The 12125-nt window shown below is 42.0% G+C and overlaps 1 protein-coding gene across 18 annotated transcripts in view; it reads left to right on the top strand.

Moving 5' to 3' along the window:
- The window catches only part of nav3 (neuron navigator 3), a 316388-nt gene that overhangs the window by 297158 nt on the left and 7105 nt on the right, over positions 1 to 12125 (top strand). For 13 of the 18 annotated variants that reach the window (XM_025009451.2, XM_025009452.2, XM_037977314.1 and 10 more), the window contains 11 exons: positions 731 to 814; positions 2328 to 2481; positions 3154 to 3340; positions 4216 to 4313; positions 4390 to 4485; positions 6746 to 6914; positions 7612 to 7847; positions 9405 to 9559; positions 9740 to 9811; positions 10851 to 11047; positions 11131 to 11249. In XM_025009451.2, the coding sequence (XP_024865219.1) occupies positions 731 to 814; positions 2328 to 2481; positions 3154 to 3340; positions 4216 to 4313; positions 4390 to 4485; positions 6746 to 6914; positions 7612 to 7847; positions 9405 to 9559; positions 9740 to 9811; positions 10851 to 11047; positions 11131 to 11249 (1567 nt within the window). The remainder of the gene's footprint in view (positions 1 to 730; positions 815 to 2327; positions 2482 to 3153; positions 3341 to 4215; positions 4314 to 4389; positions 4486 to 6745; positions 6915 to 7611; positions 7848 to 9404; positions 9560 to 9739; positions 9812 to 10850; positions 11048 to 11130; positions 11250 to 12125) is intronic. The other 5 variants (XM_037977317.1, XM_017431562.3, XM_017431569.3 and 2 more) reach the window with 1 other exon arrangement.

Raw genomic sequence — 12125 nt, 5'->3', positions numbered from 1 at the left:
AAATGAAGTTTTTAACATTAAAACAGACAAAAACCTGATCATACAGAAATTAAAACTATATATTGTTGGCTTCTAAGTCACTGTCAGAGAAAACTTCAGTTTTTTAAAGCAAAATAAGAATCAGAGACTCGATCTGAACCAGACTGGAGGGCCGGATGAAATGTTACAGAGGGCCGGATCTGGCCCGCGGGCCTTCAGTTTGACACATGTGCGTTTATAGGTTTTTTTCTGTACGAGTAGCTTCACAACTTGCAGAACGTTTGGATGCATTTTGGGCAGCTGAGCATCGTCACTTTTACCACGACTGATCGATGCATCGCTGTCAGAGTTTCTGGAAGTTGTGGCTCGACGATGAATTTGCCAAAAAAACCGACACACGCAGCAAGAAAACACCGACACAAACACACCAACTTTTTCCGGTGGGTTGAAGACGTCGCCGCTCCGACGTCTGTTTCAGTTTGCGTGTTTCCTGAAGTCAGATGTGTGCGAGGGCAGAGGTTCTCTGATGTAAGGAGGGGAAAGCGCTTTTTCATTTTATCTCCATCTAAAAGCTTCGGTTTCTGTCACTCCAAGATTCTCTCCTGTGTGTAATTTCTCTATTTTTTCTGTTTTCCTTTTTAACAAATGTCTTTAAATCCCCCCTTCTCCCCTCATTCTTTCCTCCAAACACTTTGTATCCATTTTTCCAATTTTCCTTTTTTTTGTAATGTTTCTCCACCTGCTGTGGCAGCTGTATTTGCAATAGCAAGTCTTCCCCCGTTTGGACGTCAAAGAAAAAGCAAAACGGTCATGTGGTCTACGAACACAGATCTCGGTAATGGGCACTGAGTGGCATGCTCCCTGGGAGTGTGTGTGTGTGTGTGTGTTGGCGTGACTTTCTTCCTTCATCTCAGTGCTGAAAAATCTCACGTCAGATTTTTAGTTTTTGTCCTTTTTTTGTCTCACGGCCGGACCTGAATGTGTCCGACGACGAAGCACTGAGTTGAATAAAGGGGTGGAAAGGATTATCCTCCGCGCCGTGTGTCACAACTTCAGGGCCACGCATGCGACCACCGAGCAAACCGGCTCTGCTGGGATCGTTTCGGTTCAAAGTGTCTGTCGAGGTTTTCTTCTTGCATGTGGAAAATTTATGATCTTTTCCTAAAAGTAGCCCAAGCTCATACCTGACGATATGATGAGTTTTTCTACATCTCCAATTAATTTGTCGTACATCATAACACAACCAGAACTCTTAAAACAGGATTCAAATCTCATGAGCCCATATTTTATTGACAACGGAACGCAGTAAACATATCTTTAAGGTAATTTTGAATTTTATGGCAGCAACACATCTCAGTGAAGTTGGGACAAGTTGGCCTCGGGTTCCATCTTGGAAAGATGCTTGTATTCACAATCTCATTCTTTCGGTCACTACCCAAAGCTCGTGACCATAGATGAGGGTAGGAACGTAGATCGACTGGTAAATCGAGAGCTTCGCCCTTTGGCTCAGCCCTTTTGAGGCCATTGAGGAACATTATTTTGAAAATGTGCTCCTACTTTTTGCCCATCTTTACTTCTGAAAGATTCTGCCTCTCTGAAATGCTCTTTTTATGCTCGAGTCTTCTAACTGACCTGTTGCCAGTTAACCCACTTACTTTTACAGCACTTTCTTGAAACGTGTTGCTGACATAAAATTCAAAATTACCATACTTTTTCCCTTAAAATGGCACAATTTCTTCGTTTAAACCCTGACATGTTTACTATGTTCCATTGTTCCAATAAAATAGGAGATAATGAGATTCAGTCACTCAGCTTTTTCCTTTGGAATTAGGGTTATAGTTCAAGAGAATAAAAATCTTGGTAACCAGTTTACCAATTGTCCATTATGGGAATTGTAGCTTCAGTCAGTCTTTAACATTGTTTGGCTGAGAATGATTAGCTCTATCAGTTGCCCCACCATCCACTACCCCCACCTCATGGCTCCAGCTTCCCCTTTAAACTCAAGCTTTCTTGCTTCCTTAAGTGTGTATCCCTCTAGATCAGGGGTCTCCAGTCCTGGTCCTCAGGGCCAACATCCTGCAGGTTTATTTGTTCCTCTGCTCCAACACACCTGATCTGAATCAGTGGCTGATTAACAGGCAGAACATGAAGAGGTGATTTAACCTCTGAATCAGGTGTGTTGGAGCAGAGGAACAAGGAAAACCTGCAGGATGGAGACCCTGAGGACCAGGATTGGACACCCCTGGTCTAGATTCTGTGCACTGTGTATGTGTGTGTCTGTGTGTGTGTGTTTGGTTTAACCCCAGACGTGACCCCCTCCTCCTCCGTGTGTGCAATCCCGGCTGCAGGCTGTGCGAGTGCACCGAGGCCGAGGCTGAAATCATCCTCCAGCTGAAGAACGAGCTGAGGGAGAAGGAGCTCAAGCTGACGGACATTCGGCTGGAGGCGCTTAGCTCCGCCCACCACCTGGACCAGATCCGAGAGGCCATGAACCGCATGCAGGTGAGGTCGAACCCGCCCATCTGAACCCCAGGTTCATATCGGCGTCAGTCAAACTGAGGCAGACGATGATGATGAAAACCAAAACTGCAAACTGAGAGTGACGATGAAGTTTGGCAAATAATCGCATTAGATGTTGGTTTTTAATCACCAATCATCTGAAATGCATTAATTGTCATCTTGTATTTAAAAATACAGCCCCTGTAAGGAAATGTCATCAAGAATATGTGGAATCACCATGAATGTCTCACTTAAGTGGATCTTTGTGGATCTGGATTATCTTGTTTGTAGGAGCCTGTAGTCGCCCCTCAGATGTAGGGATCATGTAAAACTCTTTATCTGAGGCTTACTTCAGATACAAAGGGAGCCATGAAGATCAAAAAGCTCCTTAAAGCCCATAAATCCAATGATACGCGCTTCAGAATACCAGCAGCCTGAATGATTTTAGTGCTGTTTCATTGTGGGAATGCTGATTTAGCATATACTTTTCAAAATGTTTCATTTTAACAACAAATGTTTTCCATAGAAATACATTGGGATCTCTTGAGTTCCCTCAGAAACGTTGTTGCTCTATTTTTGTTGTTTTCTTTTATTTACTGCTGTGTTAAGCCTTTACCTACCATTCTGACACCCAAGTTTCAGCTTCTTCGTTTCCTTTTCCTCCTCACTGCGCAGAATGAGATTGAGACGCTGAAAGCAGAAAACGACCGCCTGAAGTCCAGCGGTAACGCCACCCCTACGGCCACTCCCCTCAAGACGGCCCGGCCGCCATCGGAGACCTCCAGCACTTCGTCCTCCTCGTCACGCCAGTCCCTCGGGCTGTCCCTCAACAACCTCAACATCACCGACACAATCATGTCTGGTGAGCGGGGATTTTTAATGGTTTCGCAAGATATATTCATCCTTCGAGGGGAGAAAAATACAACCATAGCACCTCTGACGACAGGCATTGTTATCAGTCGCTGCCTGTGTCTGCGTGCGCATTTGTTCACTTGTCTGTTAGCAAAACATCTCATGAACCACTGGACAGATCTAAATGAACTTAATGAACGAAAACACACGCACACGGCCTTTTTGTCACTTTAACGCTATATTTAGCGAGTTTTCAGATCCCTCTAGCATTTTTTTAAAGCGACCAGCGATAAATCTGGTGACTTTGGCGGCTAAATGTGCCGTAAGCCCCGCCCACTTCCACTGTTTTTGTGTGAGTCGTGTTGTCGTCTGATGACAGAGAGCTAAAGATGGAGAGGCAGAAAGATAAAGATGGAGGCAGGAAAGAAAGCTTTTCAAAGTGGTTGAAAGACAGCAGGAAGTTGTGTCTGAGCATCAAGAGGAGGCCTGGAAATGTTCAGGTTAGCTAATAAATAACAAGTTCCAGCTGTTTACTGATCAGTGTTTACAATCTAACAGCTGAGAGGATGGAGAGAAAGATCCAAACTTGAGAGCAACTATGATATGTGTTTAATTCAAATTAATTGATCAGAATTCAGGAAAATCCTTTTGAATCTGTGATGTTTGTGTGGATTTCACGCCATGTTGTCCCACATTGACATTCCCAAATAAAGTGAACCCATTTCAAGTTGGCCATGTTAGAAAACACAAATTGGTATAATTCATTAAATTTTGTAGATATTGAGCTGTAATTTGCTGTGGTAGTATGCTAACTTCCTGAGAGCTGCTTTACGAGTCCATGAACTGAAAAAATGTCAGTCGGTTTGTTTATTTTCTGGCTTTTAGATATCCTGCTGGACGACAGCTACGAGGGAAATCTGCGCAAAGAAAGCCGAAGCGTGCGGATAGTGGTCAGCATCAGCGGTGGACCATACATCACCAAGGTCTGTGAGGGGAAAAACCACAACAGTGCGCTTCTTACCGCCGACTCCCACTTTAACGAGTCCGACACCTTTTCAGGGCACAAAAAGCCAGGACTTCCTGATTGGATCTATAGGTGTGAGCGGGAAGACCAAGTGGGACGTCCTGGATGGGGTCATTCGGCGCCTCTTCAAAGTAAGCAAACTCTTTATAAATAAAAAGCTTATATGCCTTTTTATTGATGAATCCGTTTTTGTCGATTTGCCACAGAAGCTGGTAACCTACTTGTTGTAAAGTCCAAACTGTAAAACAAAATGTCTGATTGTTCACATCAATTCCAGGTAGACCAAAAAAAAAAGAGTCAGCAGCCCAGGAAATAAACCTAAATGCTGTTCAGTCCACATGTTTTATTAGAAACATTTATCAAAATGAACAAGTTTCCTTTTTTTCTTTCTGGAATCAGCTTCAGATTTGAAAACAAACCTGTGTTTAATTATATATAAATATATAAAACAGTATGAAAATCCCATTTTTTGTTGTTTTTCTCATGTTGTCACCTAGTTTGTGTATCTTTTTACTGACAGCTGTGGTTCTTTTTCTTGCAAAAATCTTTCAGACATCCCAAATAAGCTTTAGTTATAAAGATATTTAGATTCACATCTGGTTTTCTTTCTTTATTTTAAGTTCAAATGATAACCTATTACAAAAGACACAGCCCTAACAGGGACACATGTATACTTACATTAAAACTTTAGAATCACCAGCCATGTAGATATACATTGCGCCGCCAATTATTTAGAAAATCATGGCCTATTTTCACGTGCACAGCTTGCAAACCTTTATTTTAGGGCGTGCTGATTATTTTGTTGCTCATCAAACTGGCCTCGGCCTGAAATGCACCCAACATGGCAGCTGCCCCCACATTTTTGATTTAATCTCCTTTTGAAATGAAGACAGGCAGAAAGGGATGCATTGGTACTCCTTTTTTTCAAATCGAGTACACGTAAGTTGAAGTACTTGCCAAGTACCAATACAAGTACTAAAAAAGTCCATCAAAAGAAAGAACGTCCCTCTCATTTTACGGTCATCACCATGGTCGTTTTCAGGCCTGTTCCTATCCAATAACATCGCTAAAAGCTGAAATATAAACTATGTACAGAAAACAAAAGAATGGACAGATGTTTTGTCACTCGTCTGATTAAGAGACATCCAGCAAAAGTGGAGAAATGGCAAAAAAAAGCCAGTTTTGAATCATTAGCCTAAAGCAGGGCTGTCAAACCCAGTGACGCAAGGGGACAAAATTACAAATTTGGTCCCAGTCAAGGGCCGATCATGATCAATATTTATTAAAAAAATTCCATAAATTAATTGGCTTTAGATGTATTATGTCAAATCATTCATATAGAAATATCAATGAGCTTTTCCCAGTTACAGATTATACAGAATTTAGAGCAAACAGACTTTAATAAACAGACAAATAGATCAAACTTCAAAAAGCTCATCATTAGCTGTCATTTCTTACGCCTCACTCAGCTTTTAAATGAAGTTTTTAACATTAAAACAGACAAAAACCTGATCATACAGAAATTAAAACTATATATTGTTGGCTTCTAAGTCACTGTCAGAGAAAACTTCAGTTTTTTTAAGCAAAATAAGAATCAGAGACTCGATCTGAACCAGACTAGAGGGCCGAATGAAATGTTACAGAGGGCCGGATCTGGCCCGCGGGCCTTGAGTTTGACACGTGTGGCCTAGATCTATTCAATAAGCAGCTCATTAAGCAGCTTTTCAGGCTCAGTTTGGCCCATTTCGTTCCCTCAGAATGGTGCAGATTGATGGGGAGACTTGCTGCTTACTCGTTTTTTAAGGCCTTCATCGTCTCGCCAAGGATGGAACGGTGAGATAGTCTGGAAGCTCAGGCTCAGATCATCGGTCTAGTTTTTAGAGCCGAACATTTAGGACTGCCGTCTCAAAGGAAAGCTGTCGAAACACAGCTCTCATGTTCCAGATTCACGAGAACTAAATCGGGATTGGTTCGAGATGCTTGGGACAACTTCAAGAGAACTTTAGTCGAACTAATTCTTTGGAACAAGTTCAGGATGGAAACTTTTGTGACTCCATGTAAACGCCAACTAGTTGCCAACAATCGCAGCCCAGTCAGATGCTGGCTATAGCTGCTTTGAAGAAACTGAAAGACCCAGAAAATTCGACAAACCAACATTTTATAGAAGCTGTGATGAGGTGGCGTATCTTATCGGTCTTTTAAATCTCAATAGATTCAGTATCTCCATGGACAGACACCGTCCATGCCCACAAATCGAGCCAGATAAGAAATACATCCCGTCTTTCCTTCCTTTGATTATAAGAGTCAAAAACATTCCTTAAACCCTTCTGATGCATGCTTCTCGAAGGCTCTCTTCACTCGTAATCAGTCGTCTGGCTGCCCCCCCTGCAGGAGTACGTGTTTCGGGTGGATCCTGTGACCAGCCTGGGTTTGAACTCCGACAGCATCGTCTGCTACAGGATGGGGGACGTGATTCGCTCCCATGCCTCCGAAGTGCCTGAGCTGCTGCCCTGCGGCTACCTGGTGGGCGACAACAACATCATCAAGGTTCATCTTAAAGGTAGGACTTCCAGATACACGAATTAGTCTTTTTTCATGCAGAAACGCCACAGCCCCGAAAAAAGGGGCGGCAAGTGAAAGTATTACATTCTTTTGCCTTACACCCTGGAATTTCAATGGAAGTTAATTGGGGTGAATGGGACTTTCTATTACTAAACACATCTTTAATTAAATGGGATCCACCAATCTAAGGGCAATAAAGTGTCAAAGAGTCTCTGTATATATAAACCTGTTCTGTTAGCCAGTTGACCTTCCACAGGTGTCTAACCCCGCTCCTCGAGGGTCGCTCTCCTACATGTTTTAGATGTGTCCCTGATTTAAAACACCTGCTTTAAATGGACGACTTGTTGCCGTGCTCCTGGAGAACCTGATGATTTGGGGAGGAGGTGATTAAACCATTTGAATCAGGTGTGTTGGAGCAGAAACACCTAAAACCTGCAGGACTGCGGCGCCTCGAGGCCTGGAGTCTGACCCCCTGGATCTAGACCCACTGACGATGTTTGTTAAGACCACAGTCACAAATCTTTCTTGACAGCCTAAAATTGAGGAAATGTTAAGAAAAGCACCTAAAAAAGACATGCGATGGCTGCAGAGAGCTGAGATCACAGTGGATATTACGTCACCTGGTGCGCAGCCGCTAATCCCTGTATGTGAATCCCAGAGATAATTATATGGACCATTTCTGCCGCCCCCTGTAGGTGTGAAGGAGAACAGCATCGACAGCCTGGTGTTCGACACGCTCATCCCAAAGCCCATTATCCAGAGGTACCTGAACCTGTTGATGGAGCATCGCCGCATCATCCTCTCAGGACCCAGCGGCACAGGAAAGTCTTTCCTGGCCGCCAAGCTGGCCGAGTACATGATTTCACAGATGGGTCAGGAGGCGACTGAGCACAGCGTGGCCCGCTTCAACGTGGACCAGAACTCCAGCAAGGTAAGGCAGCAGCGGGGCTTCCTGTTGTGTGGAAAGTCGCAGAAATTACCAAAGATAATGACATTTTTCATCCAAATGTTTGAATTATTGGACAACATTTTGGCTGTTTCTTCCCCTGCGTGACTGGACTCTACTGCTGTAGCTATACGTGTTACTTAATCCACGAAAAGACAAAAAAAATCTGAATTATATGCCTTTATGTGCAGGTAACTGAAATATTCATGTGGAGGTCAGGGTTCAAAACATGAGTACATCTTTTAAGAGCTATAAAACTCAGCAATATATCAGATTAATTGCTTAAATCCTTTGAAGTGTAAATAGATTATGAACAATCAATGTCCTAAATGTTGTAAATAGCTCTTTGAATGTCTCTGGTTTGAAGGAAACAAGCTGCCGCCTTAAAACAACTTTAATCCCAAACATTATACCGCAGTTCATGGGAATTTTACTTTATAAACATTTACATTACATGACAATAATCCCAGCAGATTACTGTGATATCCCTGCATCAGAAGTGCTGTTACAGCCATTTTGCTTTCAAATAACCACCGAGTTTTATCTAGCCTAGCAATAAAGAGAATATTGACTAATAAATTTTACCATTAAAGGCATAAAAGAAAATTATATAAAAACCTTTTTATTGAGTTTATTTAAAAACAACAGATTAGATTAGATTAATCATAAATTATGAATAATAACTGTATAATATTAATTTAATAGTGATGTAAAGGTTTATTTCAAGGCCGCAGTAATCCCCTTTGGTCTTGGCTTGACTCAGACTAACATTTAGCTCCTAGATTAAACTAAATTTAGCACAGAAATTTGTGTTTATTTGATTTTTTCTTTGTTGTCACTTTGCTTCCTAGATTTAAATCATAAAATTGGAAAACCTGCCCATGAATGTCAAACAGCTTATTGTTGTTGTTTGGTGTTGTTTATTGGATGATTGAAGACTTAACAAAGAAGACACATTGGCAATTTAGCAAATTGTTAGTTATACAAACAGGGACCTCAGTGGCATGTGGAAGAACCATACGCAGCCACAGCAGCTCGGCAAATGCATTTTCCTTATAAATGCGGCACATCTTAAGGGGGAAATAAACAGTATAAGATTGTATTGTTACAACAAATAAATAATTGACCAAATACAAATTTTCTTACTTATTTCTGCCATGTTTATATTTCTTAAATCTGACATTGTTGAAAGAGCTATCCATAATCAAAGAAGCCTTTATAACAAAGGGAATCCCAGACCGCTCATTATAAGGTTTAAATTTCAATAATTGTTACTCCCTTTACATAACGATCTCATTTTAATTTGAGTTGTTAGGTACCTGTTTCTCTGCTCCAACACACCTGATTCATGGTTAAATCACCTCTTCATGTTCTGCAGAAGCCTGTTAATCACCCATTGATTCAGATCAGGTGTGTTGGAGCAGAGGAACAAGGAGAACCTGCAGGATGGAGGCCCTGAGGACCAGGACTGGAGACCGCTGCTTTATATTCTTAGACTACTTTTCTCTCTTTTTGTTGGCCGGTAACCGCTTCCTTCCCCAGGACCTGCGGCAGTACCTGTCCGCCCTGGCAGAGCAGTGCAACTCTGAGAGGACGGACTCGGAGCTCCCCGCCGTGGTCATCCTGGACAACCTGCACCACATCGGCTCTCTCAGTGACATATTCAACGGCTTCCTCAACTGCAAGTACCACAAATGGTGAGCCGGGGGGACAGGTTGTACGAGTTTCCCTAACGCAGCAAATCCTTTGAACCCAGATTTGAATGAGGGCCGACGGGGATTTATAAATCTGCTAAGACTGACAAACACAAGGTGGCATATTTCCCTTAATGCACTCACTGTCTTTTAAATGTGCGGTTTGTTTTTATCTCGGTTCAGTCCGTATGTTATTGGGACCATGAGCCAGGGAGTTTCCTCCTCTCCGAACCTCGAGCTGCACCACAACTTCAGGTTTGACATTTTTCTCTTATTTAATTCGCAGTGACCTGGAAAAAAAACGGCTTTGTACCGCAAACAAAGTTCCATGTACTCGACACCCGATGTTTTTAAAAGCTGAAACCTTTTTGCAGGCTGGAAATGAGATTTGGTTCATATAGCCTTGCAGCCTAACTCGTCCATTCTCGGTAATGTCCTGATTTAATGACTTCCTTGGAATCTGAAAGAAATCTTGTTGACGGTAAGATCATCAGCTCTCGGTGAAATGCGTCGATTCCCTCTAAATAAGACAAACGGATCCATTTTTAAACTGGTAGATTCTGAAGCGCTAACTGAAAAAGTTCTTCTTCTTCTTGTGGATTTTAAAGAAACTGAAGGTGTACATTACCGCCACCTGCTGGTGACTCCCGGGAGTTCAGGTCTTCATTTCCGGTTCCGCCATAAGGTCCCGTTGAAATAACAACAAAATAAAAGCTCGTCTTTGGTTTAACCATTGCAGTAAAAAAAAAAAAAAAAAAAAGCACAAAACATACCCCTTTTTTATTTTTGAAATTGCCGTTTTTCTAATTTCATTTTAAAAACAAAAAAACACATGCTTGTTTTGTTTTTTATTTATGCACTTTTATTTTGAAACGAACAAACCAAAGAACAAACCATACACGGATTCTTTTAAGTGTATTATACGCAATATTTAGAAATGGTATCGACCCCATTTTGATATAGATTGTAAGCTTGTTTTCTTTACACTAATTCACCTTTTGGAAAACTATTTGTCTTTTACCGCCTGTGTTGAACCCACAGATAAATCTGGAACATTTTGTCACAGTGAGCGCTTTACCGTGAGAAAATGAAAATTAATAAGCTGTGATGTGCATCCATTTCTGTTTGAGTTGACTCGTACAAAGTGATTAATATTTTTATGAGCCCGACATTAATGTGATATTCTAATACATTCTTTGGACACTGATGAAAGGTCACGATTGCCACCGTATCATTGGTGGAACAAATTGCCTCGATGAGGTGATGGTTTCACGCCTCGTCTGTTCTGCTGCAGGTGGGTGCTGTGCACCAACCACACGGAGCCGGTCAAAGGCTTCCTGGGTCGCTTCCTGCGCCGGAAGCTGATCGAGACGGAGATAGACAAGAACACGCGCAGCAACGACCTGATTAAGATCATCGACTGGATCCCCAAAAACTGGCAGCACCTCAACGGCTTCCTGGAGGCGCACAGCTCCTCTGATGTCACCATCGGTTAGTGTCGCCCAAATTCTGTCTTCTTTAAACATTTTACTTCATGTGTTTGACTTTCCTTATCTGCTCTGCTCCTCCGTCAGGCCCCCGTCTCTTCCTGTCCTGCCCCATGGAGGTAGAAGGTTCCCAGGTCTGGTTCACCGACTTGTGGAACTACTCTCTGGTTCCCTACCTGCTGGAGGCTGTCAGAGAAGGACTACAGGTATTTAACTTCCTGGATCCCAGGTGCTGTGACTACGGCTGCAGGTGCCACCCTCAGACCTCGGCTTCGGCTTACAGTTGTGCACTTTTTGGGATTAAACAACATGTATACAACCTTCTATTGGCCAAAACTGAAACCACAATATTTGCTTTTTGGGAGCTGCCTTGTTGTATTTTTGGAACCAGAGGGATGTGGTACTTTAAGTCCCCCATCATGGTGCTACATGACCTTCTTAATAAAAAATTAAAAAATTAATATTTGGTCATATCACAGCAAGGTGAGAAGTACATGAATCAAAAAGACGGGATTGGAAATTGTCCCATGCTTTGACATAGAGGGGCGGGACTTAAAACTTGTATGCAAACGAACCACCACGGGGCGCCTTTCCTTCATGGTTTCAACTTCCAGCTGCCGGTTCTGTCTCTAATTATAATATATATTATAATATAATATATGCTGCTGTTCCTTTCTGAATCAACATTTTTAATTTAATATGCCAAAAAAAGTAACATAACTGACTTCCTCTTATGTTCTTTCAGTCCTGATATAAATGTAAAGTTTTAAATCCAAATCATCTTATGGTAAATTATGGACCTGCAGCCTGAGCTCAGTATTTGTAATTTTCAGTGAGTTAAAGCCATTTTTGCGTTGGTAAAAGTTAATTCACTGTGGCACACATCTTGAATCTGTTGAAGATGTTCATCTGGTGGTGGACAGTTCTCCTGTTCTCATTTTGCGATGTTGCGATCGCAACTATTAACGCAAAATCAAGCAAACTTTGCCCAAAACACCGCAACTTTAACCCAATATTTATTGTTTCTGAAGTGATTCTCCACCGTTTCTGCGGTCTAGTCTCTTCTTTGTGGGTTTGTGTAG

This window comes from Kryptolebias marmoratus, linkage group LG1 (assembly GCF_001649575.2).
Source record: "Kryptolebias marmoratus isolate JLee-2015 linkage group LG1, ASM164957v2, whole genome shotgun sequence".
Classification (NCBI taxonomy): domain Eukaryota; kingdom Metazoa; phylum Chordata; class Actinopteri; order Cyprinodontiformes; family Rivulidae; genus Kryptolebias; species Kryptolebias marmoratus.
The sequence above is the reverse complement of the archived record's forward strand: the minus strand, read 5'-3'. Positions and strand labels throughout refer to the sequence as shown.